We start from the raw sequence: 27,240 nt of genomic DNA on the forward strand, positions 1-27,240 counted from the left end.
TCGAGCACAGCCGGCCTCGCCTGCCCTCCCGCCCCTCGGACGGACGTGAGAGAGGCGCCGGCCCGGGCCGCCGCCCCGCCGAGAAGCTCCCGGGGCTCCGGCGTCCGGCCGCGCGCAGGCCGGGCTGAGCGGGCGCCGAGGGGCGAGCCGGGCGGGGCAGCCCCGCTGCTCCAGCCCCTTCCGCTCCCCTCAGCCTGCGCTGCGCTGCGCTCTGCCCCGGCGGGAAGGCGCCAGGCTGGGCTGCTTTCCCCTCCGTGGCACAGCCTCGAGCTAGCAGCCGATGCCACCGCCTTCCCCGCCCGCCCCGCTCCCCGCCTGCTACCCCGAGGGAGGCCGCGGCCAGGTCCCGCCCGGGCCCGCGGCTGCCCGCCGAGCGGGGAGCGCAGCCTGGCCCCCGGGCCTGGGAAGGAGAGGGGGCCGGAGGAGGGCTCCCTGGCCCGGGGATGGAGGGGATGGAGGAGGCGGAGGCCAAGCCTGCCTGCAGCGGCCCTCAGTGAGTACGAGGCGGCCGGGGCGGGCGGCGGGCGCGGGGCAGGGAGCTGGAAGGGTCGGGTAGGCCGCCCTCCGTGTCCGCCTTCACGTCAGCCTTTCTGAGTTGCAGCAGATACAGCACCTGGACCACAGGATCGGAGGGCTCCAGGCAGCGCCGTCCGTCTCCCCAGGCCGCCCTCAGTGCCCCACTGAAAGGTTCTCCTCCCAAAGGTCTCCCCAGATGGATTAGCTCTGGAATACAGGTCCAGAGTTTACCGGTCAGAAAGTTTTGTTTTGTTTTAATTTAACTGAAACAGCTCCCATTACAGTCTAATCCTCTGTTCTCTGTATTGAACCTTAGAAAAGAGGAACCCGTGACTGGGCTGCAAAGAGAAAGTTGGTAAATTCTAGATTAACTGGTAGAGCGAATGATCTCGGCCTTCTAAAGATTGTCCTTAAACTTCATTGGCTGAAAGGTGATGCAATATTTTACACTATGTTTATTTTACTTCATGAACCATGTACATGCCTGAAACATGTATAAATTGAATTGTAATAAACAGCTATAGAGGGACTTGCCATTTAAGAAATTTCTATGGTGACTTTTTAGTCAGCATATGAAATGAATAACCTAATTTGTAATATATGTAAATACGGATTTTTATGCACACTTTACCTCAAGTGGGACATATCTAGATGTGTGATACTGAGGGAACATTTTCTCAGAGAGCAGGATAAATATTAAGGCATGTGGCCTGTATAGGTGCACAGAACGACTTGGTGAATAAAACCACTTTCATTCTCTGTAAAGACAGTGACATCAAACCATGCCACCAAGGAGCTGTGTCATGCTGGAAAGTCACTGAACCACTCTAGACCAGATCATTCTCACCTACAGAATAGGGGAGTGGGGTGAAGTGACCACTGAGTGCTTTGGAAGAGCCCTGGCTTTGGAACAAGAAGCTTTACATTGCAAACCAGCCTCCCCTTAGCACCTATGTGACATGATGTCACTGTACCTCAGTTTCACCATCTGTAAAAATGAGGATGATAACGCTCTTCTGGCTGAATCATTTGAGGGTTATTAGAGAGAGTATGTTTGAAAGCACTTGCGGGCCTGCCTGGCATAGAGCAGATGCTGGTAGGAGTTTGTGACTGATCATGGCCATCCTTGGAGCACAGCACCATGCTATGGTCCTGTGGTCTGGACGGTGGGAGTGTCAGGGGGGGTGAGGTGTATGGGGCACCTTCCACTCGAGGGTCAGATCCTGAGATCCTGTGTGATATCAGATCTTCACTGAGATCACCTGTCAGGAAAGCAAGAGGCCCAAGGATTGGGAGATCTGATCTGACTTTTCACTCTGGTCCACATCTGGCAAAGGATTAGTTGTCATTGGACACTTGTGCACCATCTGTAAAAGGAATAGAAAACCTAGAACACTGCTGAGACTTGGGAAAAAAAATTCAGTAATATCTTATTTGTATCATCCGGTGATTTGTACTTTTCAAAGCGCTTTAACGTTATCTACAGGTTATCCCTTGCTCTGTTCCTAGATTACTCTTGCCTGGGCAGGGCTCAATATGGAGGCACTTTGGGGACTCAGAAGGTTGCTGGAACTAGCCAGGTACTGGGTCTAAGGAGCTCTGCCTGTTTTATTTTCCAGAGAGCCCAAAATAGGAAGCAGAACAGCCAGCTTCATGGAGGTGACAGCTGTGGAGAGAAGTGGCACTGAGTCACAGCCCAATAATGGACACCTTCCAAGACCCTGGCCCTGTCCTCAGGAAGACAGAACACCCAGCCTGATGGCCCCCCACCCTCCCAGGGCATGGGGGTTACAGCCCCAAGGACCCTCCGTGTTAGAGTCCAAGGTCAGGGCCTTGAAGGAAAATATGACAGCAGGCAAACAGGGAGCAAGCCCCTGCCTCACTACGCATGAGTGGCCATCCCCCAAGAAACCCAAATACCGACGAGTCAAGGTGGGTGGAGCCAGGACTCTGTCAGCAGGGACTCCCTTGCCAGATGCTGGTGTGGTCCTCCATGCTCAGAACCCGAACGAAGGACAGCTGGACCACAGTGTCAATAAGGAGGAGCCTGCCAGGAATGGGAGCCCCAGACCTCCCAGACCTCCTGCCCCTGGGCTTGAGTGTTATAATGGGAGGAGCCCGTGGATTCCAGAAACAGTATGGATACTGCCTGACCATGAGAGGAGTCTGCTACCAGGGCCTGGCTCTTCACAAGAGAGCCCCATCCACAGAGTCACTCCAGGCCGACCTAGGGGCCCTAGACCTTGTAACAAAATCACCCACATGCCCAGCCTGAGGAAAGGAAGGTCATGCCCCCTTCAGGATGATCTAGTCACAGGGGGAGACCTGGACAGTTTGTCTCTGACCTCTGAGGAGGACTTTGTCCCCAGGCCAGCCCTGCTGGGAGGGCTTTGGAGAGCTGGAGACCTGGGGGCTCTGGGCACTGGGCACAGCCCATTGCCCCTATCTGAACAGGTGGAGAGGAACCGCCTTCTTCTGCAGGAGATGCTAACTCTTGGGGGGCAAGCTCCCCCCAAGGTGGAAATCCAAGCTTGGACTCCATCCTGGGACAGAGCTGTACCAGGTAAGGCTCACTCTGTAGGTTTAGGTGGTGGGGGCAGCAGGAGGGAGTCCAGAAGGAAAGGCAGAAGGGGGTACGTGGAGGGGCTGGGGTGGGAGAGGGAGGAGAGCACAGTTGCTTGTCTCCAAGATCATCAGGATGTCCACTTATTCTTGGCTTTGATATAGATTCTTTACCACTTCACAACCATCCCCATCTGCTGAGCACCCCCATGACTCCACAGGCCAATGGGAGGCCATCATCTGTGCTTGGGGGTGGCAGCTTCTTTCCTGTGGCATGTGGCCTTTTCTAGAGTGGCTCTTTGCATCTCTCTCCAGTGACATGCCCTCACCCCCCGGTGGACCCCACCCCACAAAGTGGTCAAGCATCTTGTCAGGTGGACTGAACTCAGGCGGTAGCACCACTGGATGTGCAAGTGTTCAGGCTTGAGAAGAAACCTTCTGTCCCTTCTTTCCTTCCCATTCCAAAAGTTCATTCCTCACCCACTTCCAAGAGGACCCATGTAGGCCCTTAGCCCGTGACAAGGCCCACACAGCCACCATTACAGGCTGTGCCTCCATCTCTCAGGCTGAGACACAGGCAGAGGAGAGGGGCAGGCTTATCTGTGAAGTAAATGGCTTCTGGAGAAACTTTTCTCCTTGACATTCATTATGTGGCAGTGGAGAGCCCAGTTGCTGGCTCTGCCCTAATCTCTACTTCTGTTCTGGGTCCTAGAGCAACCATCTAAGGACATGGACTGGGACTTGGGTATCTCCCCGCAGGACTCAGAGCAGAACAGGTAAGCACTCAGAGCATACTTTTTCTTTCCCTACCACCTCACCATTGTCCCCCCATTTACCCAGCATCAGGAGAGTAGGAGACCTCAAGAAAGCATGCGGGCAGACCAGGGGACAGTGGACCACTATGAATTATCAACCCTGAGGGAGAGTAGAGGGTGCCAGTCACCCCATATCCCAGGCTGGGGCCTGCCTGCTACTTGAGCAAAACCACTCACTGGGCACAAGGAACCATGCAAACAGCATCGCAACGACCTGTTCCTGCTTCATGGGAATTGGTTCCCCTGCCTGGCCTCTGTTTCTTCATCTTTAAAAGTGGGACAAATAGTATGTGTGCCTCTACCACAAAACTGGCTTAGATGGAGAGACCAGAGGGCAGGAGGCCACATGTTGCCCTTTGTCCTTGAGAAGCAGATTAGCTTTGTCCTTGGAGGGGCAAAGGGAAGGGCCAGAATACTCACGTGGAATTCCACTTGTCCCAAACAATAGGTCTTTGTAGGGTTTGCTGCTCCTTGAGAGCCAAACATCTGTGATGTGAACCGTACAGGGAGAGAATGTCAAAGTCCCCTCACCCCACCTTGGGATGCACCAGACTCTCTGGCCAAAGATCCAGACTCACAGGGTAATGCGTCCTCTCCCCTATTCAACTCCTGCTGTTTTCAGTTGGGGAAACTGAGGCCCAGGAAAGAAAAACACTCAGCCGCTCGATCCCTGTGCCCTCCTCACTGAGTGAGTGAGCTCCAGATGCATAAGCTTTCAAGAAAGTGACAAATGCTGTCTATTCTTAAGTGGAATTGCCTTTACCTGGCCATGTACTAACTGCCCCAACCCTTCCAGGAAACTTCCCGAGGAATTGTGAGAACTGGGATTGTGGGTTCTAGTCCATTATGGGAAGGGTTTGGCCCTAGGGTTCTGTGCCCTTGGCAGAGGCCAAGGTCAGATTAGACTGGGAAGGCTCTTTCAGATGGAAGAGCCTGAACCCATCTGTCTGCTGGGGTTGGCGCCCCTGCAGTGGGCCAGTATGATGCGGCGATAGGAGGTGGGTAGTTAGACTGGAACAGGCCCACCATCCCGCAGGATCACACCTGCTTGCCCCGTTTTGAGAAAAAGACCACCTTTCCTCCACAGGGATGGGCAGCTCCTGCCCTCTCTAGAGTGCACCATGACTAGGAATTGCCTCCCCTGCTGACCTTGGCTACCATTTGTGAAGGTGACTGCCACTCTCCCCTTTGCTCAGCTTGTTACTGCAGGACGCCTCCAGGCGCCCCAAAAGCCCTGCTTTTCTAATCAGCGGGGAAACCAGCTTTGTGTGCCACGAACCAAAGCAGGGAAGCTGATGGGGAAAAAAAAAAAAATCAACCGTTCCAATTTGAGGGAGAGAAAGGAAATAGCAAAGCTGGAGAATGGCTTAGAAACCTAGGGCAAGGCCGATCTTGGCAGCATCTGGCCAGCTGCCTGGGGCCCTCCTGCCTGCCCACCAGGTCTTGTGACAAATGTCCTCCGACAGCCGGGGAACCACAGCTGTCACTGGAAGGCTCCAAGTGTGCAGGCTGGCAGCCAGAGGCCTGCAGCTGCAGGGGCGGCTCTCCGAGCTGGTAACCTCATTATCTCTGCTGTCGGAGCAGGAGCCCCAGGGAGCAGAGCTGCTCTCAGCAGCGTGTTGGAGGCGCTGCCTGCTTGGGAAGCTGTGCAAAGGGAGGCCTCTCCTGCCAAAGGAGGCTTCACAGGGCAGCAGGCCTGGAGACTCACTTGCACATCGCTCTAGTCAACCCTTCTGGTTCCAAAACTGTGCCTGGTCCCTGCCAGAGTTCATAGGCACAGATGGTGCCTTTATTCTAGCAGCATTTTTTTTTCTTGGGCCCCGAAGCAGGATTAGATACAAATAAAGAAAGAAAGAGAGAAAGAGAGAGGGGGGGAGGGAGGGAGGGAGGGAGGGAGGGAGGGAGGGAGGGAGGGAGGGAGGGAGGGAGGGAGGGAGGGAGGAAAAAATCCTAGACTGCCCAGAGCTTATCTAAGGATGTCCCAAGGAGGCATCAGAGTTGTGCCACTCACATCTATGTCACCTGTCATCTAGGAAACTACTTAGTACCTTCCCCCTATCAGCATGAGGCCCCTTTCTCCAGGTTACATATGGGGTGGGAAAGAATGGGATAGGCTGACATCGAGGCCCTGATGAGCCTCTCCCTGCCTGAGCTTTCTTTCTGTGGACCCTCCCTGATGAGGACAGGTGCAACCGCAGGGGATGCTGAAGTCACATCAAAGAGCATGTCTGACTCTAGCCACAAACATCCTCAGCCTGCCCTGGGACCCAGGAAGGAAAGGGGACAGAAGATATGGGAAGGATGCTGGACACAGTGGGGCTGGCTATTGTCTGCTCTGCTTTCCACTGATGTTTGACCTTGAGCAATGTGCCAAGTGTGCCTCTCTGCTCCGGAACACCCTCATCTGTCAAATGGAGAGAACACCTGCCCTCAGCCAGCCTGGCTAGGAGCATGAGTTTTTTGAAGAGAAACGTCTTATCAGTGGGAGGCTGTGGGGATGCTGTTACTGCTATAACCCCGCGTGGGCTGTATGTCACTGTCTGGGAGACAGCATTGAAAAGGGGCTGCTGTCATTTTCAGCAGCTCTGGACTGGCTGGGGAGGCAGCACATGTGTAGGTGGTGAGGGCTGGTGAAGACCTTTATTATTATGAAAATTGAGCCATTTGCCAACTTGGTGCGGGTCCAGCTTAATTTCTCTCAGCCCTCAACGGATGCCTGATGGATCTGAACTGAGACTGAGGCAGGAAAATACCAGGACTTATAAAAATGTCATTCCTCCAGGGAGAAGAGCTGTGCTGGGCCAGGCCCTGAGCCCTTGTGCCTGTGGGGGTGGGGGGAGCTCAGGGAGGTGCTGGGTAGCTTGAGAGGGTATGTGTGGGTGCAAAGAGACAGAAGGAGAGAGGGAGGTGATGCATGTAAAGACCATCTGGCTGGGCACAGGCCCAGCCTAACAACCCAGGCCCTTTTTTCTCCCTCCCCCCAGATAACTCCTACTGTTTGCCCAGGGAAGAAACAATAGAATAATCTGGAGACCCCCTACCCTTTTCTAGATCATCCTGGGGTCTCTGCCTCTGATCCCTGAGCAGATGTACAAGGTGGACCAGCTCTGCAGCCCTATCTGGAGTAGCTCAGGGTCATTCCCCAGGCCCCCGGCCGGGTACCTTCTGTGGGAGCTAGACAAAGACGGCTGTACATGTAGGGTTTTTTTTTGCATAGACGTGCTAGACACTGTTAAAGTCCTCCTAATCCATGTTATTTTCTTCTAATCCTTCCCCCACCCTCTCTGGCCTGTGTGCCACCCTGCAGGACCTTTGGCCCCAAGCCAGAACTGGTGCTGAGGAGCCCCAGACATGAGGAAGCCAAGCACCTGCTGCAGCTGCAGAGTGCCCGCATGAAGGCCAGGACCCGGCCCCTCCGTGCCAGCCATGATATCATGCCCACCATTGACCAGGGTGGCCGGTGAGTAGGGCCTGGGCCAGGCTGGCCAGGGAAAAGAGATGGGACCTAGCCAAAATGCCTCTGCTTATTTCTCCTTTCTGTCTCTGTCTATGTTTCCCACATCAGGCACTTGCTTTAATTCATTTAGTTGGTCAACATACCTTTACTGAGGGCCCACTGAGTGTTAAGCATTGAGGATTTGAAGATAAATGAAACATAATCTGAGCTCCCTTGGAGGACAGAGGTCACCATCTCTAGGGAGAAAGGCAGGCAAACAGATCAATACAATTCTGTGGACTGTGGTGTAGGAGAGGAAAGACGTGTGCAGGGCAGGAAATCTGTAGCTTCACCTGGGAAGGATGGGGGTGGGTTGAGAGAATGTGGCTTCTAAGTTGGGGCTTGAAGGAGACATAAATATTCACTGGACCCGGCTTCCATGACTCAGAGGTTGAGCATCAACCTATGATCCAGGGGATCAAGGTTCGATTACTAGTTACGGCACATGCCCGGGTTTCGGGCTGGATCCCCAGCAGGGGATGTGCAGGAGGCAGCTGATCAGTGACTCTCATCATTGATGTTTCTGTCTCTCTCTCCCTCTCCCTTCCTCTCTCTGAAATCAATAAAAATATATTTAAAATAATTAAATATTCACTGGACAGATGAGGGAGGCAGGGTGAGCATCCCAGAGCAGAAACCATGAGCAGAAGCACTATGCTCAGGAGTTTGGCCAGGCTGGAGCCTGAAGACATGCTGGGTGCATGGTGTCAAGGCCAGTCCTGGAAGCCTTCAGGCCTGCTGAACAATTTGCATGTCTCTCATAACAGCTAGGTACCACAAAGGGTTTTAAGCAGGTGGGTAGCATGATCACATTTGTGATTCAGAAAAGTCATCCTGGCAGCAAGGATGTGTTGGGTCTGGGGTTCTGGGGGCAGTGAGGAGGCTGCAACAGCTCCTGGTGCAGTGTGACAGAGAGGATGGTTTGGAGACAAGAGATTGTAGACAGCCAGAAGCAAGTAGGTTTAATGAGGCAGCAGAGAAGTGGTTAAGAGACTCTGGAACCAGACCACTGCGTTGAATTTTGTCTCTGCCACTTATTAGCTGTGTGCCTTGGGGGAAGTCTCAGTGCTTTAGTTTCCTCATCTGCAAAATGGGGATTATAATAGTGCCTGTGTTACAGAGTTGTTGTGAGGGTTATATGAGTTAATAAATGTATGTAGAATATTTAAATAGCTCCTAGCACACAGTGAGTCCCTATGAGTGTTACTTCTTAAAAGTAATTTATAGTAGTCCCCCCTTGTCCACAGGGGATGTGTGCCAAGACCCCCAGTGGATGTCTGAAACCACAGACAGTACCAAACTCTATATGTCCTATATTTTTCCTATACATTCATACCTTTTCACTTAAAGGAAGCACATTATAGTTTCTCTTTGGTATATTCGAATCTTCAACACCACTACTATTGCTCTTTGGGGCTATTATTAGGTAAAATAAGGGTTACTTGAACACAAGCACTGCGATACCACACAATTGATCTGATAACTGACAAAGCTACTAAGTGACTAATGGGCCGGGAGCATACAGAGTGTGGAGACACTCTAGACAAAGGGATGATTCACATCCTCAGTGGGATGGAGTGGGACAGTGCGAGATTTCATCACATAACTTAGAATGGCATGCAATTTAAAACTTATGAATTCTTTATTTCTGGAATTTTCTACTTCATATTTTCTGACTGCTGTTGACTGCAGGTAACTGAAACCACAGAAAGCAAATCCACAGATAAGGGGGATACTACTGTAATTAACTAGATGTAGGAAGTATGAGAGGGGAGGCGCCCAGGACAGAGCCCAGGGTTCTGACTTGATGTCTGAAGATTTGGTGAGGCCTTAGCCAAGGTCCCTAGGTGCAGGGTCAGGCTTTGGAGAGGGTTGCCCACAGAACACCACTGGAGACACTTATCAGGCAGTTGGATATGGGACCTATAGAGGAGGAGAGAGGTCAGAAGTGCAGGTTTGGTCATTACCCTGTTTTCATGATGCTGGAGCTGTGGGTGAGCCTGAGTGCATGAGGGATGAAAAGATGGGAAAGGAACAAGTTCAAAGACATTCAATTCAAGCATTTCGCATATGCAGCTGCTCCCTGAGTGACACCCTATCACCATCATTGTGACTGTTCCATGTACGGTGCACTGCTAGGAACCACTTACATGTGGAGTTCTGGGCCTGAAATGAGACTGCCAGCCCACGCCAGACTCACCAGGCCTGAGCAGGACCCTCTCTGTGGTTGACAAGGCCTGTGGCTCCCTTGGCATGGTGGACATGTTGGACATGCTGGACATGCAGGTTTTTATCACTACGTGGCACTAGAGGGAACAAGAATTCTCAGTGGAACTGGACCACATGCTCTTTGATGGGGGATGCTGAGCCCACTCATGTAAGGCTGAGGACCTTCACAGCACCACTGAGATGACTCCAGCATGAGCAGAGGGCTGCGATCTTCCTCTGTGTTCAGTGTCAGTGTGAGCCTGAGAAGAGGAACTCAGGAAACCCCATACCCTGGCAACAGGTGCCAAACAGGCTCCCTTTTATTTCCACATTTTGTGCCTTGTTTTCCTCTGGCTGGAGCACACTAGTTATGAATGGGCATGGCTTCTCTGAAGCAACCTAACTATTCTCCTCTGTATGTATATGGGGCCCAGAGTCTTAGACTTCCACGGAACCCTCCTGTTCCACTTTCTGTAGGTATATAGTTTGGGTTGGAGAACCTCGAAATAGGCAAGTCTATTTGCAAAACAGACTTGACTGTGTAAATGTACTCTTGGATGCTTCCTCTTCCCTGAATCACATCAGTAGCTCACAACCCAACCACTGACCTTAAAGTAGGTTCCCCTTTGCCAGGCTGTCCCCTGGCTGTAGAAATGCTATAGAAATGCAAGGTGACCCAATTTAGCAGCTGCTGTGTCCAGAAAGGAATTACTTTGACTTGGCAGCGCTGGTGAATCCTCAGAGAGTAGAGCTGAAAACGCCAGATGGCTTGCTACAGATGCTTCTAAAGGTTACGCTTGTCAAATCACCCTGGAGAGCCACACTGAGTTAACATGGAGATGCCACACAGGCCCTGGGCCTCAGATGCACACCCCCACACCCCTAGCCCAGAGGCAATCACTCCTTCCGAAGAGCAGTTTGGTGGAAGATGGTGAAAGAGTGGGGGCAGGCAGAGCCGTCTCCAGAAGGCCTTCTTATACTAGATCTGATGGAGGCTGCTGGAGCAAGCCTGAACAGACAGACAGGCTTTTCCAGGACACATCAACATAGATATTGAGCAGGTCCTGGAAATGCACACTCTTGCCGCTTTGGGGATGGACACACCTAGATTGTTGTTCTAATCTCAGGAGGGTTAAACATATCGGCAAGATGCAGGGCCTGGGAGGTGACACCATAAGTATCATTGTCCTGTGTCAGAGAGTGGCTGTGTTAAGACTATAGAGCTTATGTGGGTCATATTAATTGTGTGGTTAGGACAGCATTGTTGTAGGAAGTGGGTTCTCAAAAGGGGCCTTCCCACCTTCCCATGAACCATTTAGCCCAGGTTCTGAGCCTGACTGAGTCCTCTCAGAGGATGAATATTGAAGCATCTGCTGGCTATGTCTCATTCTGAGAAGCTTGGCAGGATGATATTTGCTCGCTGCCGAAGTGCTTTGTTTACTCTGCACTTGTCTTCCAAATCCTCACAGCACCTTTCTGCACTGCCCCAGCACTGCTGGTGGAGACCTCTGGGTTTCAATACTTGAGTTGAAGGTGCCTTATGTGATTAAGTTCTCCTTCAGTTCTCCTTTGGGAACAAAAATGTTATTTCTACCTTGGCATGAATTCCAGGATGTCTCAATTCACCATCTTGTATTAAAAGTTAGGGTCAGGGATGTGGCTGACAGGACCTGGACTCCCTTCTTAGATGAGGAATGTACTGTCTTTAAAGCTGGGCTTTTTCTTTCCTCTCCAGAAAGTACAGCCCACATCCTTTCAGCAGAGGGGGCAGTGCCCTCCAGGGCCTGAGTAGGGGTCATTGTGCCTGAGCCAGGGTCCCACTGGGTGGGCCTGGCAGCCACGGTGTCCTGCCTGTGCAGCAGGCAGAGCTCTGCTCGGTGGGCTCCTCTTCTTTCTCCGGGGCTGAGGCAATACTGTTTTTCTGTCTAAAGCCTTTCTTTCCTAGACAAAAATGCCCTGGAGGCCTGACCCAGGAACCCCACATGGACAGTGACCGTAGCAGTGATTGTCCCATAGCTCCTTCCTCAGGTCCTGACAGGCTAAAGCCATCCAGGTGCAGGTGGAATCCTCAGGGAGGGAGAAGTATGGTTCTTACTCACATGGCCTCTGGCAGAAAAATGGCCGGTAGGCCTGGGTCCATTCGGATAGTGGCCTGAAAGTCAGGTACCCAGGCTCCAGAGGGCCCTGGTATGAGATCTGACTTGGCCATCAGGCACAGTGTCTCCCAGAGCAAAGGTTGGTGACAGAATGCAGAGACTTTTCCTAGAACAGTAATTCTTGTCCCAGCTTTTCAGGATGAGAACGTGCCTGAGGGGCTGGGGAGGGGCAGGTACAAGGACGGGTGTGGGAACAGACAAGATGGAGCATCCAGAGCATCCATGTCACTCTGTCTAAATTTTGTCTAAGCAAGGTGATTAGGAACCTGGAGGGAGCGCAAGAAACCCCAACTTCAGGTCCCACACAGTCTCTGTAGAGACTTAAAATACACTCTTCCTGTTAAACCTTTATAGCAAATACAGTGCTGCACAACTCATCACTACCAGAGGCCCTGTCCTCCTCTCACACACACGCACACGCACACACGCATGAGGACTTTGGTGTCGTCTTTCTGTACAATCCTGAGTTTAATAATGTTTCATCTTAACTCAGGCTGAGCTGGCAACAGAGGGAAAGGAACAATATAGAAGGACCTGTTGATTTTGTTTAGCACTGTGTCTCAGGCGTTACTGCGCTTTGCTGCCTGACGCCCCAGGAACGTGATCTCGGATAACTCCGGGCTGTAGTTGCCACGGAGCACCCCAGGGTGCCTTCCTCCTCGCGCTGTGACCCCTCTCCTGTCTTCCCATCAGGGACGGCGGAAGTAGCCCAGCGCTGGACCAGAGGGCGCCCTTTGCCTGCAGAGACTCCCTCCAGAACGGGAGCACGAGTGACTCCTCCAGCGGGGAGTCCGGCAGCGGGCAGTGGCAGAAGCGGGGTCCCCCCCCTTCCCACGTCCGCTTTGAGGACGAGTCCGCTGGGGACGCCGAGTCCCGCTACCTGGAACGGCTGCAGCAGCGCCAGCGCCAGGGGCTGAGCCCCGCGCTGCAGACGGCAGCCCAGGGCCCGCTGCGCTCCAAGCCCGAGCTGGCCGACTACGTCCCCGGGGGCGGCGGTCGCGGCGGCGCCTGCGAGCCGGCTCTGCGCAGACTTGGGGGCCACCGGGACCTGAGGGCCGGCCCGGCGCCGCCCCACACACAGGGCACGGCGAGGGGGTGCCGAGCCTGCGGCAGCGGCGTCAGGGAGGGACGCCCTGCCCCGGGGAAGGCAGCGCCCGACCCCAAGGTCCTCCAGGAGCACGCGGCTGCCCGTGGGCTGGAGAGGGTGTTGGCAGAGCCCCGTAGCTCTCGGGGCTTGAGCGCCCCCTTCAGGCTCCTCCCTGCAGAGCAAGGGCTCCCCGCAGAACCGACCCGGGAGACTCCTATGGGAGACTGTGTATGCCCCGAGGAGGTGGACCCCGCCCTGGACACCACGGACACCTCAGACAGCTGCAGACCCGCCAGCGAGGAGGCTGGGACCTGTCAGCCCAGCGGGGCCCGCGGCAGCAGCCCCCGACTGCACTGCTCCAGGCCGCGTGGAGGCCACAGGTGGTTCCGGAAGGCTGAAAGGGAGCCCCCTGGGAGCCCTCCGGCTCCGCACTGCCTGCCCGGGGTGGATCTCCTGGAAGTTTCAGATGAAGTGAAAGAAGGCAGAGGACACGAGCCTGAGGGGACTCTGTTCCCCAGAGAAGACCCTCTCTCCAAGCCTCCTGTGCAGGAATCTGAGAGGGCCTCCTCTGGGTCCCAGGGGGAGCTGCAACCAGGACTGAGAAATCACTGGGCTCCCTCTGTGGATTCCTGGGCTCTGTGCGGGACAGCCTGTGCCACAGCCTCGCTCATGAAGCTGGCATCCTCCGGGCCAGGCAGACAAGACCCGGTTATAGAAAGCCACAAGTCTCTGGAAACTGTACCCCTGCAACAGAGCCATACAGAGCCCTCGACCCCACACCAGGCCCAGCAACCAACCCCTTTCCTTTCCCCTGAAGGCTGGATGCCAACTCCTCCTTCCAGGAAAACCACTTCACCTGGGTCTCACAGGAAGGCACCCCACAGGCCAGGTGACCAGGGAGAGACTATGGACACCCCCCTGCCTCCCTCAGGAAGTATGGTTCCCAGGACCTGTGAGCTCAGCCCCCCACAGACCCAGCCCTGCAGCCTCCAAGTCAGGCACCCACTGCTCGGCCTCTCCACCAACAACTGCAACAACAGCGTGCCTGGGGGGCTGCAGGAGTCCTGGGGAGGCGCCATGCTCGAGGGCAGGGTAGAGAAGGGTGCCAGCCACCAGGAGCCTGAGGCACCCCTGGAGAACTGCAGAGATGGTAAGGAATTGCCCTGGGTCTGGGGCAGTCCTAGAGCTGAGACCCCAGGCCAAGTATGTGGCCTCACACACCCTTCTCTTACTGCTCATATTCATAGATGACAGCCACGCACCATTCCTAGTAGCTCCTTGGAGCTCCCCAGATCAATGGCAGGTGTCAGGGAAGCTGGCAGGGTCTGTGGGCTGGGTGCAGGGTTCAACATCAGCCTAGAGGTGGGTTAACCAACTCCCCCTGGGGAGGAAGAGCATGGGGAAGTGGTGCTGAAGCCTCTTACCTCTGGGAACCCTGAGGAGTATATAGAAGCTCCAGTGGCTACTGGAGGCCTGGGCTGCAAGGGAGTTATACCATCAGCAGAGCAGAGACAGGCAGCAGCTCTAGGATTTACTGTTTGCTTAGAGTAGTAAGTACCAAAATACTCCTTCAACATCATTCATTCATTCATTCATTATTGATTGAGCACCTGTTACATGCCAGGCACTGTACTAGACACTGTGGGAAATCCTTGAGACCCTCCGTGGCCAGGCACAGACATGCTGTCCAGAGGACACAGTGACCAGCAGGCAAAGCCCTTACAAGGAGTGCTGGGATTGCTCTCTGGCACATGAGCCTCCCAGACACCGACCCTGCTGGGCAAGCTGGCATGTTTCAGCAAGCAAAGGATATAGGATATCACCCCTTGGAAGGGGTCTTCATAATGTGGGCAAATCCTGGCCATCAGCAGCCTCAGCTCTGAGCCCCCATTTGTGAGCTGAGATGAGCACCTCAGCCACTCACTTTTAAGAAGACATAGGCCCACCCCACACAGCCTGCTTTAATGTGCCCACAGCTCTGGCAGCCCCGGGGCTGGGCTGGCTCAGGAGGGATCTAGAGCTTGGACACAGTGGAGAAGGAGAGGGCAGACAGACAACAGGCCATACTGATGTTACTGAGGATGTGGATGCCAAGACTCCCCCCACCACAGGTGCTGGCCACCCCCTCCACTGTTCAGACACATGTACTTTCCCTCTCCCTCCCTTGCTCACGTGAACCTTGAGGAAGCAGGCCCTACCCTAAGCTCCCTTCACCCGTGCTAAGGTGTGGCTTCCTTCCCTGATGGGCTCTAGGCTAGCTGCCCCTAACCACTTCCTGTGGCTCTTCTATTCTGAGAGCTGCTGACCTTTTTGGGCAGCCCAGCCTTCACCTCCTCGGGGCCTGGAGCGGAGGCCCAAATGAGACTCCTCTCCTCATTAGCCAGGAGGTCCTGGGCATGCCGCTGAAACCCTCTGCACTCCAGGCTCGTCTGCTGTAACCCGAGGGTACTAATAGAACTGTCTCCTAGGATCTCATGAAATAATCCCCGAGGAGGGTTTAACACATTGCCTAGCACATCCCAGATGCCCCACAAATACAAAATATTCCCCTGTTCCCAACTATGTCTCTTGATATAGAAGGGACATGACTTATCACAAGCAGCCCCTTCATTTAATAGGTATTAATCATCTACTGTGTACCAGGTATTGTGCTAGGGGCGGTGGGCTAACAGCAGTAAATAAGTCCCTGTCCTTGTTTCATGGGCCTCACCACTGCCTCTCTCTACCTTTCACTAGCTCTCCTGCCTCTGGGTTGGAACTGTCCCCTCCCCTATGGGGATAGGTCAGTAACATGGGAGGGATACTGTGGTTGTTGCCGGAGGGTTCCATGACTTTCTCACCTCCACAGGTGTTGGCACCATCAGCTCCATGGGTGTCACTTTCTCCCTGGCCTTAGAAGAGCCAGAGTCCAGCCAGGAACCAGAGGGAGACCTGCAGAGGACGGAGTTGAGTTCTGAAGGGCTTGTGTCATCCCGGTGAGTGACAGGAGCAAGAGTGAGCCCTGACTGTAGGAGGTGGGGGACCAGGAGTCCTAAGTGAAGGAGCCCCCCTAGAGTGGTAGTATGACTGACCTCACTGCTCCCAAGTCCTTGGAGGGCTCCCAGACTTGCATCTAACTATGGCACCCCAGTGCTCCTCTCTCAAACATTTCCAGTTCAGTATGCTAGATTATTCATTCACCAAACATTCACTGAATGGCCTCAGGCTCCAAGTGCTCTGCTTGGCCAGCCAGTCCCAGCCTTTAAGGTGCCCCAGGGTGGGACAACCTGTCTGAGAGGACTTGCTCTTCTTGGCTCTGAGCTTGGAGGCAACCAGATGCTGAGGAGACAACTAGGCATTCACATTTCTATTCTTCTTTAGCATGATGTCTGAGTCCTTGCTCTGGGGCTTCAAAGCCTTGGTGAGCCAGTCCTATAGCCAGGGCCTTCTCTGCTATGCACCATTCCTGGTGAAATGTGATCCAAAGCTTCACATGCCACTGAAAGCCAAGTCTCCATCTCCAGCTCTGTGTGCTCCCCCAAATCCAGACCTGTGCATCCAGTTTCCCCTGACGTGTCCGCTAGGGTGTCTGAGAGCCTAGCTGAATTCTCAGTCTCTCTGACAAAAAATGCTTACCCCAGGTCCTCTTCCCAGTGAACACACCACCACCTCACAGTGCTCACACCCAGATCTGGATGTCATCTTGGCTGCCCCCTCTTCCCTTTTTCCAACTCCAACCCACTGGCCAGTCTTCTCCAGCTCCAGACCCACTGTATTGCATTTTTCCTGGTCTAAGCTGCCTTACTGCTTTCTGTGCAACTCTAACAACCCTGCTGCTCTCTTCCTTCCCTCTTGCTCCCTCTAGTTCCTTCTCTACACAATAGTCAAAGATATCTTGTGAAAACTTTAATTCAATGATTTCATTTCTCCTACTAAAACCCCTCCTGGTTTTTCCTTTAGCTTGAAATGGAATTCAAACCTTTTACTTTGGCTTATGAGTTCAGTATAATCTGTCCCCAGCCTGCCTATCTGACCTCACCTGGTGCCTCTTGCCCCTTACTCGTGACATCCAAGTCCTAGTGGCCTGGCCCTGCTATGTTCCTGAATGTACCGAGCCTCTTCCTCCCCTTGAGCTTCATTGCCAGCTGTTTCTTCTCCCTGAAACTCTCACTTCAGGTTTGGTAGGACTGACTTCTTGCTATTCAACTCTCAGTTTAAATATCATCTCCTTAGAGAGGCCTTCCCTGGCCACCCTCTCTCTGCTTAACCCTACTCAGCAGTCATGATGGTTTCTCCCTTTGTTTCCTAGTCTGCTGTTTATATGCCCCCCAAGAGTAAGGACCTTGTTTGTCTGTTTACCACTACCACTTATCTCAGTCATTTGCCACATGTTCCAGTGCCTATGAGAGCCCTAGAAGAGCTTCTTACAGAATAGTGAATGAGCAAATGAATGGATGAGTGGTTGGGTGAACCCACAGTTGAGTGTGATACCAAGGGTCTTGTCTGAGCTGTTCTCTCTAAAAGTTACCCGAGCAGAGTGTCCTGCAGAAGTCCACTTGGCCTTTCTTTCTGCAATCTGGCTGTTTCTTATTCCACAAGGCATTGGTGCTGGCCCATCTGGGGCCCACAGGGCCCTAAGGTGAAGTCCGCCCTTGCCTCCACAGGCCTCTCCCCCAACCTCATGTTCACCCTTGCATTTCAGAGCACTACTGGGGGTCAGTGCAAGACCTGTCCCACCCTCAGCTGCCCCTTCTGACAGGAACAAGAAAACCAGCAGCAGCATCGCCACCCTGGGGCTGAAAAAGTTCTTCTTGGCCCTGAGCCAGGGCACACGACCCAAGTTGGGCAAATCCCGCAGCTACAGTGTGGAGCAGCTGCAGCCCCCTGCGCCTGGCTTGGCTTCACACACCAGCACCCCCAAAGTGAAGAGAGCCCCATCGTTACAATCCCTGCATCTGGTGAGTCCTAAGGGCCCAGCCAAGGGCTGTGTGAAGCCAGTGGTGGTGTAGCCACCATTGAATGATAGGGAAAGGAGAAATGAAGTGCTGAGGAGGCCACCCAAGGAGGCCAAGGTGGAGAAGGGGAGGTTCCTGCCTCCCCACAGTTGATCCCTGAGACTCGGATCCCCAGGACACAGTGGGGGTAGCAGCATCCCACACTTCCCCCCAGCTGCCTGGCCTGGACTCATCCTAGGTGCCTTCCTCTCCCCCGCCCTCAATTCTGTCACCTCTGCCAAGACCTGGAGTCTACTGCCTGGTCATTCTAGAATCTTCTTCTTGGCCACTGTGACTCTTCTTAGTCTAGCACAAATCATTTCACACCTGTATTACATCAAAGACCTCCAGACTGGCATTCCTGCCCATCTTTCTCCACTGGCTTCCAGTGGGGTCCTTCTGATATGCAAATCTGGCCTTGCCACTCCCTTGCTTAACGAGGGCCATTGGTTCCTTATCGCCCTCAGGATAAAATTCAGATCACTTGACATTGCCAAAGAGTTTCTGTGATCTGACTGCTTTCATCTTTTATCACTGTTTCTAACACTCCATCCCACCTGCCCTTGACCTTGAAGTTCTGTAATGAAGGCCTGAACACACACTGTCTAACTTGCGGCCTTCGTCTGAAATGTTTCTCCCACCTTCTCTACCTGCTAATGTCTGCTCATCTGTGGACACCTCAGCCACTGCCTCCTCTAGGAAGCCACTTCCTCCCCTTCCTTGGGCTGAGCTGAGGGGGCCTCTGCTCTGTGTTCCCATCTCATCCTGGGCTACCCTCCCTGGTGGAACTTGCACATAGTATTTTAATTGATTTTTATTTGTCTCCCCTCACTGGAGTGTGACTTCTTTGAGGCAACACCACTTGATCTTTATATTCTCAGCATTTAGTACAATGCTGCACAGTGAGTGAGGGAACGGGTGAGTGAGTGCAGGGCCGCCTGCTGAGCTCTCCCTCCCCATGTGCTAGAGGATGAACCAGCAGCAGCTCACTGACTCTCAACTAGGTGTCTGAAAACCCTGTTCTGTTCTAGGTGTTGCCAGGTATTATGAGTGTTCTAGTCCCTGTTCTCCTCACTGGGCAGGAGGAGGCAGGTGATTATGGTTTGCAGTACTGGAGCCTTTTATTTTCAGGCTGAATGAAAATCCATTTCAGTCTGGCACCAGGAACACTACCTGGTACGTGGTCAGCGTTCAATAAGTATTTGCTGGGTGACTGAATGGAGGGCAAAGGAACAGCAAGACAGCCGTAAGCGGGGAGGGGGTCCTAGAGTGACCCTGTGCTCCAGGAATTCACTTTGCCCATGAAGTTAGATTTGTCCCCTGTGTATCTGAGCCAGGATGCCCAGGTATGTTGCCCTCAGAGCTCTGGTCTCTGTAAAGCCCTCAAGGGAAGTGACAACGACGTTAGTGTGGTACAGGTATTGTGGGCAATGTAAGCCGAGTGGGCAAAGAGAGAGTGAGCTGGGGAGAAAGGGTGGGAACTAGTGCAGGGCGGACTGAGCAGTAGAAAAAAATATTCAAGAACTGGAAAAAGAAGATAAAAGAATCCGTCTCACCCAGAACCATTCATGACGTAGCTCAGAGTGGACGACTTCCTGTGAGACTGTTGTGCCACCAGGCGTGTGGGGTAAGAGGTAGGCGGATGCTGCAGTGGCTGGTTTTCCATTTGCCCCCCTGAGCGGGCAGTGCCCTGTTCTCACACCCGACCACGCCTGATGCTCCCACACCCTCCAGTGGCTGTGGCTCTTTCCCTTTGAACCTGCGTCTGGAAGGCTGTCCTCCCAAGGGAACGCCTGCTTGTCCTTTGGGTGTGAGTTAACGTGACTTCTCCCAGGAAGCCTTCTTGAACTCTGATACAAGTCAACCCGTGCCCCTTAAGTTTCTTGATAATATGCCTTATTTCTCTGGAGCATGGATGCTAAATGTAATAAATGTCTGTAACATTCCTCTAAAAGTCTGCTTCTCCCTGCCTCGGCCTCCATCACTCCCACCCCCCACCTTCAGAATGGCCTCCTCACTGGATCAATTTCTAGAACACAGATCAGATCTTGTAACTTTTCTGATGAGCATCACTCAGGGGCTCCTTAGCAGGCCATATAAGGTCCTTCAGGGCTGGCCCCTTGCTCCAGCTCCTCTCCCATCACCTCTGCAGCCTAGCCACCGGATCAGGAGTATGACCCAGAACCTACCATTGCTTCCTCTCGTCTCTCCATGTCTTTGCACCTGATGTTTCTTCTGTCTGGAGCACTCTACCTTTGCCTTCACCTGGAGAGTTTGTGCTTCAAGCCTCACGCAGGTGTCAGCTCCTCTAGTGTCCCCAAACCTCCTAAGCCAAACAGAATCTCTTTCTGCTTCCCTGCGCATCGTCTGCACTTTCAGCCAAGCACTTACAACTGCATTTTAACTTACATTTGCCCCACACCCACCACTGGGAGAACTCATCGAGGGACGTTTGTCTTTTCCATCTTTTTATTCACAATCGTTTAAGGTGCACACTTAGATAAAAAATTTTTAATGTAACTGATCATAAAAGGGATACTAAAGAATCACACAAAACAATATTTAAGATTTTAACTTTAAAATTGTTTGTTATTCTATAATTAATTTGCTTTCACTTTTTTTCTTAACAAGAAAATTAGATTTTCTTAATAAGTGAGATAGTGTTATAGTTCTAAGCTATTTCAGCCAAGAAACCCAAAACCTTGAGGCTTCAGGTCATATCACCTGTGTAGTCCCATCTACTTGAGTAAATTATGGTGATTCCTGTTAAGCACTTTGAAGCAGTGACAAAAACTCCCACCGTTACTTTGACAGAGGGCCCTCAGGTTCCTGGTTGGGGCCAAGTCTCTGTCAACCCCTTGCCAGGTGGCTTTTCTCACCTGCAATATTGTACCTTTACCACTAGGTGTCACCCTCTCACCAACATCGGAAAGCTGCCTCCTTTCAGAACCTCCATTCTTTGCTGAGTGGCAAGGTGGACCGGTCCAGTCTGTACCTGGTAGGGGAACCAGGGGACCACAGTGAATCTGGCAGGTAAGAGTGAGCAAGTGGGCAAGTGGTTTGGAGGGCAAACTAAGAATGGACAGTGGAGCTATAAGCTTAGCTCCTTGCCTCAGCAGCTTGGCCCTGAATTGGATCCCATTAAGAGAAAGGGAGGCCGATTATCTGAGCCTCAGGTGCCACAGGAGTCTTGGAGCCCACACCACATGCCCTGTGTGATTGAGCTCTGAGAAGGTGTGGGGTGCTGGAAGGGGTGGAGTTGGAAGGTTTGATTCCTCCATCCCTCTGCTGTCTGATGACATCTTGAAATCAGAATGTTCAGAGAACTTCCTTAGCCCAGCTAAAGATCAAATTAAAGATCCAGAGACAGGGACCCCAAAAGAGGCCCTTGACCTGTGACCCTGCCTGGAGAAGTCCCATCCTCTCTGATGAGACCCTCTAGGTTAGGTGCTCTAGAGCTCCATGGAGGGATTTTGGGGTATCCATTAACTCCTGGAAATTTTACATAAAATTATAGCTTTCATCAGGTTCTCAGAGAACCCTCTGCACCTGAAAAGATTAAAAACTATTGTTCTTGGGCTGGGGGCTTCTGGTTCAATAGCAGGCCCTGAGGAGCTTCAGACAGCTGTGGGAACATGCCAGTCTCAGCCCTAGCAGGCTCTTTAAGCTGGAGCCCCAGCCTTCAGTGCCACCAGTGGAGAGGCAACAGTCATCTATAAGCCAAGGGGCTGGAACCCAGTGCTTACCCTCTTTGCCCTCACTCTATCTCTGGTCCCCTTGCAGGTTAAGCAAGCCCCCACCCCGTCGTGCACTCAGCGTGGAGGATGTGGGTGCCCCCAGCCTGGCTCGCACAGTGGGCTGCGTGGTGGAGGTATTCCCAGATGGCACAAGCCAGCTGCAGCTACAACGCTCCCCAGAGGGCACTTTTGGCTTCTGTGTGGCCTCTGGGAATGGGCGCCGGGACTCAGGTATGCTCCCTCTGTTTTCTGGGCTCCAAAGCCCTGGGACCTTAGCAAACCACACTGGTGCTTTTTGGCTGTGGTCAGAGGCTTTTTCTGTTTTTTGGCTGAGCTGTGGAGCTCCATGCTCAGAGAACCTCTTATCGAAAGAACAAGGATGGGAGTTCTCCCCACAGGGGCTCTTTCTGAAGAGACAAGGTATGCGGCTGCTGGACAGAGTAGCTATTGACAGGCTTGACCCCACTGTCCCTCTACTGTCTGATGACATTCTTGAAATCAGAGTCTTGAAGGCCAACTTTTCATTGGAGAGCCAGAGGGAGACTGTTTGTGCTTGTCAGTTCTCAGAGGCAATCCCTTTGATGTGGTCGATGTGTTTAAACGGTTCCCTCCTCCAGCTGCTGAGTGTGTCTGGGCACGTGGAGTGTGCCTGCCTGTCTGTGCATCCAGGTCCCTCCCTCAGTGCTGGCTCATGAAAGTTATGTTCACAGGCATCCTGGGTCCGAGACCCTGGGAGAGTCTGAAGGAGTCTTCAGTGATGTACAGAAAAAAGTGGCTCTTTTCTTCACTTTCCTCTTCAGAAAGAGAATGTATTTGGGGAGCAGAACTCCAGATAGGGATGGCTTCATCTGTCAGTGTGAGATCATACACTACCGGGCATGTGCTCTGCCCCACATCCTTCCTTAAAGTCCCTTTAGGCCCCTTTGCAGTCAGTGGAGCCCCTCTCCCATCACCTGTCATGGAGTTCTGATAGGCAGGGAGGGGTCTGTAGTCACCAAGGGCTCCTTGGGCTCTACCCTGGCCTGCTCCCCAAGCCACCCCTCTCCTGGGTTGGTGAGAGCTCTTCCCTGTCCTGCCCAGGTGGTGTCCTGTCCCTGCTGCTGCAGCTGACCATTGGATGTCATGGAGATCCCCATGCCTGTGGATCAGGGCCTCCTTGCCACAGGCCATCCTCCAGCAGCCAAGAGTCCCTTTTCCTGGGCCTCAGAGCGGCTGTGGGCTGGGGTTGGTTCTCATTCCCCACTAAAACATCAAGATGCTTGTGCTACCTCGCTGGCTACTACATCCGATTGTATACAAGCATGAGAGAACAGCAGGCTTCACCTTCTGCTTCTAATACAACAGAGAGAGCATATATCCTTAACAAAGGCCATGTCCAGCACACAATAAATGCCTACAATAGCAGTCTCTCTGTCATATTTTTGTCATGACTTCCAGTTGTAAAACCTACCCCATAGTCTCCCCCAAATGGCTGGCATGACATCAGTGTCTGGTCTGGCTCTGGCTGCATTCTTTTGGGTTTTCTCAACACTCACCACCTTGCGTCCCGCTCTGCAGCAGCCATTTCTGCAGGCTCCACCCCTCCCCACCTTACCTGTCTTTTTCCAACCCACAGACAGGCAGGCGAGCAGTTCAAACACTCAGATGGAAGAGGCAGAAAATAGAGCAAGGGCTGGGAGAGAAGCCCAAGCAGTCAGGATGACAGATATACCTTGTCAGGAGGAAGACAGCCTCGCAGGAAAGACTCAAGGTGGCTGAGAAGCACCGAAAGGGAGCTCCCCAACTCAGACCAGGGACAGGAAACGTCAAAGGATTGAATTTGCTAAACCCAGCGCTACAAACCGTCAGGTGCCTTGGAGGAGATTTCAATGCACATTCAAACCCAAATTTCAGAGGGTAGGCTCTGAAAATCTTGACTGTTGGGGCCAAAAGCTGGGCTGAGTAGACCAGAGAAATCACTTCCCACTGGTCCAAGACGTGTTAAATGGCTTCAGGTCAGAAACAGGAACCGGACAAGATGCCCTTTTGAGTCCCCTCTAAGGAAGCTGATTCTAGGAAGAGGAGCTGGGGAGGGAGGCCCAGGCAGCTAGCTGTCCAGTGTGGAGGGAGCTGGCCAGTCGAGCCGAGGCAGTGGGGAGGACGCTGAGGTGGTACTAAGCCGCCTCCCATGAGTTCTGCAGGGGTCGGCCACACAAGGTTTGTCCCCTGCAGTTCTCCAGCAACTTAGGCTGGTGCTCTCAGACACCTTTGTTCACCAGGTTTCCCTGGAGGAGCCTGCACCTCCGCTAATCTCAGGTGGAAGCAGCTGAAGGGGTTTGGAAGGTTTTCAGCAGAAGTTTTGGTGAGAGGAGCTCCCTCCTCCAGACTCTTCTACACGGTGTGGCCAGGAGAAGCCAGGAACACCCAGCATAGCCAGCCCTGAGGCCCCTCAGAGCTTGTCCCACCAACGCAGGTTCCCTGAGTTGGACCCAGGAAAGGAGCAGAAGCCATTTCTCCCCAGGCTCACGCTGCACTTTAGAGACATAGGAATGGTCCTACTGGCCAAGCAGAGCCTCTTGGGGGTAGTGGGGGTAAGAGTGCATGTGAAGAAGGGAAAAGTGAGCCACCATGGCTTTAAATATGGGGGTAGGGGTTTTATGTTTCTGGGCTTTTGCCCAGAGGCCCCCAAGTTCCAAGTGAGGAACTATACCGGAGGAAGACTGGGGTCAGGGCTTGCCCTAGACAATACCACTAAGCAAACCAGGCTTGGACTGGGCCTCAGCTACTTCAGTGATGCCTTCCCCTCACTCCAGCGACTTGAGGGCAGCAATGGAACTTGTTTGTGAGTGCCACCTAGCTCAGTGCCGGACACGTCGTAGGTCTTCTTCCTAATGTTTAAACATTGTTTTCCTATTCTAAAATCAAAGCTCATCTCAGAAAAAGCTAAGATTAGCTCATTCACAGTGGGGTATATATGAATAATTACAGCTGAAAGCATTATTTGTACTAGGGGCATTTTAAAAGAGGAGAAGTGAAGTTATACTATGGAGGTGGGTACACTATGTTTATGTATAAAGCCAGTTTTAGTTTTGAATGGGAATAATGGGTATGGGTGTGTGTGTGTGTGTGTGTGTGTGTGTGTGTGAAGTGCCCTGTATGAGCACCTGCACCTTCCCCACCCCCACCCCTCAACAGCATCCACCTGGTCAGCATGCCAGAGATGCATGTCTTTAATTTCACTGGTTAAGTTTTCCCATTTTCCTTTGCAGGCTTCTACGTGCAGGAGATGGCTGACGCGAGCACGGCCAAGCTGTACTCAGGGCTGCTGGGGGTGGGGGATGAGATCCTCGAGGTGAATGGGGCCAAGGTTGCAGGGCTGGGATTGGCTCACATTAAGGAGCTCCTGACCCATGCAGAGAGCTTGTCACTCCGTGTGCTGAGGCAGAGGCCTGTCCCAAGGTGACTCAGAGGAGCTTTGGTCCCCTTTGTCACCCCCTTGGAAGCCATGAAGTGTCCCCTGGGGTGGAGGACACACTGGGAATGCACTGCACAAAGCTGCTTGGAAGAGCAAGGTGGCGTGGAATGCCTTGGGCTGTGGCCAGGCTTTTGTGATTAACCACCCTAGGGAGAGGGAAGGAGCCTATTTATACATTTTTGTTTAAGGAGGTAATTTATGCAAAACAAGAAAAAGAAAACATGGTGCCCATGCTTGAGGTGGTGTCAACAGCTTCCTGCACCTTCGTTGGCAGGAGGAGGAAGAGAGATTCATTGAATCATCCAATTGGTCCCTGAGTGTTGCCTCACCTCCAGGTCTCCCATCCCACTCCTTGTCAAGGGTTCCTGCAGCTTCCAACACTCCAGAACCAAAGAAACTGCTGGGCCATTTTGGCTTGGAGCCTACCCTTTTCAGTCTCATTTCTCCCAGCTCCCATTCCACGCCTTTATTTTTTCCCCAGAAATGGGCAAAGTGTCCTAGAGTAACAGCCTTGTAGCCATTGACCACATATTCCAAACAAAAAATTGGGATATGTGGTCTGGTGTGAGAATATCTGGGAGATGTGATCTGGTAGCCAGAATATTAAGAATTTTTTGTGATACATAAGATTGAAGGGGGAAACAATGAAACCGAGACCAATTTCAGGAAAGTACAGCTGTGGCCAGTGAGACTGGCCAGATCAGCCCCATCCCCACTGCTTTGCTTCTGCCTCTACCCAGAGTAGGTTGGAGCTACTGGGGCCTCGCCAGGAGGGCGTCTGTCTTCCTTCTTCTCTTGGGCTTGGATATTGGGCTGCAGCTAGTGCCAGGCAATCCCAGCCACAAGCTCTCTGTCCAGACTCCCTGGCAGCAACTGCAGATAGGCCAACCAGCAAGATGGCAGGGCACAGGCCAGGGGGATGGACTGTCTCACCTGGTTGCTTACCCCCTCTAGGCCTGAACACTGCTCAAAGGGTTAGGACTCTGGGAGTGGATGGCCATGTGTCAGTTTTAACTTATTAAAAAAAGCAAAGCTGAAGCTTCTATTCTGAGTTGCTATTTTCTGGACTGGACACGCACTCACTAGCCATAGGCAGAGGCCTGAGGTTAGGGAGGAGGAGAGAGGACAGAGGCACAGCAGTGGGCTGTGTTGGGCATGCCAGAGAGGAAGGCTGGGAAGACACCTGGGGTTGGGGTGACAGAAGCCTCCAGAGACAGTCCTAGGGCTGGGAGAGGAGCCCTGGCTACTGCATTTATGAGCAGGAGACGGAATGAACCTAAGGGGCCTTAAATAGGTGCCACTGGGGAGTGAAGTGGGCAGCTCAGAGCTGTTTTAGAACTTGGCTGGATGCAGATTATGGTTAAAAACAAACACAGCCTTCGGTAGAATTGAGTTAAAATGAGTGTTAAGCAGCTTTCCCGAAGCGAAGTCACTGAAGGAGGCATGTGGCCTAAAAGAAAGATGATGAGAGGAGGGGGCAGCAGTCTTGTGGAGTGTGTGCGTTCTCCCATTCTAGGTTATTGTGCACAGGAGCCTGTTAAAACCCCTCCTTACTGACCCTGGAGGCCAGGGGGTGAGGAGGCTCCCGGAGCCCCACAGCACAGCAGGATGGGGAGGCTAGGCCAACCTGGGGTGGGAGATGAAGGAAGAATGGGAAGGTTCTAGAAGGTGAGCAGACAGGCCAAGGGAGTAAGTACTTGGGCCTTCAGCGTATGAAGAGGGAACTGGGATATCTCACAGACCAACCTGGGGCCCCCAAAGTGTAGAAACAGCCCCACATAGCAGGAAACTACTGGCACAGGGAAACCCTGGTGGCTCCTGTACCCCAATTCCTGGCCTTGAGATGTTGACCCAAAAAGTATACCTTCCAAAAAGGAATCCCTGTGGTTAATAGAACCTAAATTCATAATCAGGGCCTACCAGCCATTGTTTGCAGGGGCCTGTCATACCCGCTGCATATCAGAGACAAGCCACAGGCTTTTCTGTGCCCAGCCGACTGCATTATTTTTGCCGGCTGAGCCAAACCTTATAAAGGAGTTCCTGGAATTGTATTTCAACCAATGGGCTGAGACCTGCCCTGTCCAATCAGAACTGCACAGCTATAGCCTCATTTGCATCTCTATTGACCAATCAGAGCAGCTCCATAATGACCAATCAGAACATATGATTTGGACCAATCAGGATAGTGCTATTTGGACTAATCAGGTTGTGTAAACTTGGATTCCTCATTTGCATA

General features: G+C 52.8%; 1 protein-coding gene across 2 annotated transcripts; it reads left to right on the plus strand.

The window, feature by feature from the left end:
* The first annotated feature begins 382 nt into the window (after nt 1–382).
* On the plus strand, nt 383–26,047 carry KIAA1614. 2 transcript variants are annotated; one of them, XM_081120786.1, is made up of 10 exons: nt 383–493; nt 2,136–3,079; nt 3,791–3,854; nt 7,201–7,353; nt 12,447–13,990; nt 15,689–15,815; nt 17,522–17,777; nt 20,719–20,846; nt 21,597–21,781; nt 24,799–26,047. In XM_081120786.1, exons 1-10 carry the CDS (start codon nt 444–446, stop codon nt 24,990–24,992), a joined length of 3,645 nt encoding a protein of 1,214 aa, XP_080976912.1. In that variant the 5' UTR covers nt 383–443; the 3' UTR covers nt 24,993–26,047. The 2 variants fall into 2 exon arrangements, with proteins under 2 accessions (XP_080976912.1, XP_080976913.1); XM_081120787.1 differs by lacking the exon at nt 383–493 and adding an exon at nt 864–947.
* The last annotated feature ends 1,193 nt before the right edge of the window (nt 26,048–27,240 follow it).

Source organism: Miniopterus schreibersii (assembly GCF_964146895.1).
Source record: "Miniopterus schreibersii genome assembly, chromosome: 19".
NCBI classification, from domain to species: domain Eukaryota; kingdom Metazoa; phylum Chordata; class Mammalia; order Chiroptera; family Miniopteridae; genus Miniopterus; species Miniopterus schreibersii.

What these genes read in the sequence shown, in the direction of transcription:
- KIAA1614 (XM_081120786.1), top strand. Translation starts at nt 444, where the DNA reads ATGGAGGGGATGGAGGAGGCGGAGGCCAAGCCTGCCTGCAGCGGCCCT. An exon ending in CAGGACTCAGAGCAGAACAG is followed by an intron (nt 3,855 to 7,200) that starts GTAAGCACTCAG and finishes GCCACCCTGCAG; the next exon opens with GACCTTTGGCCCCAAGCCAG. An exon ending in GACCACAGTGAATCTGGCAG is followed by an intron (nt 20,847 to 21,596) that starts GTAAGAGTGAGC and finishes GTCCCCTTGCAG; the next exon opens with GTTAAGCAAGCCCCCACCCC.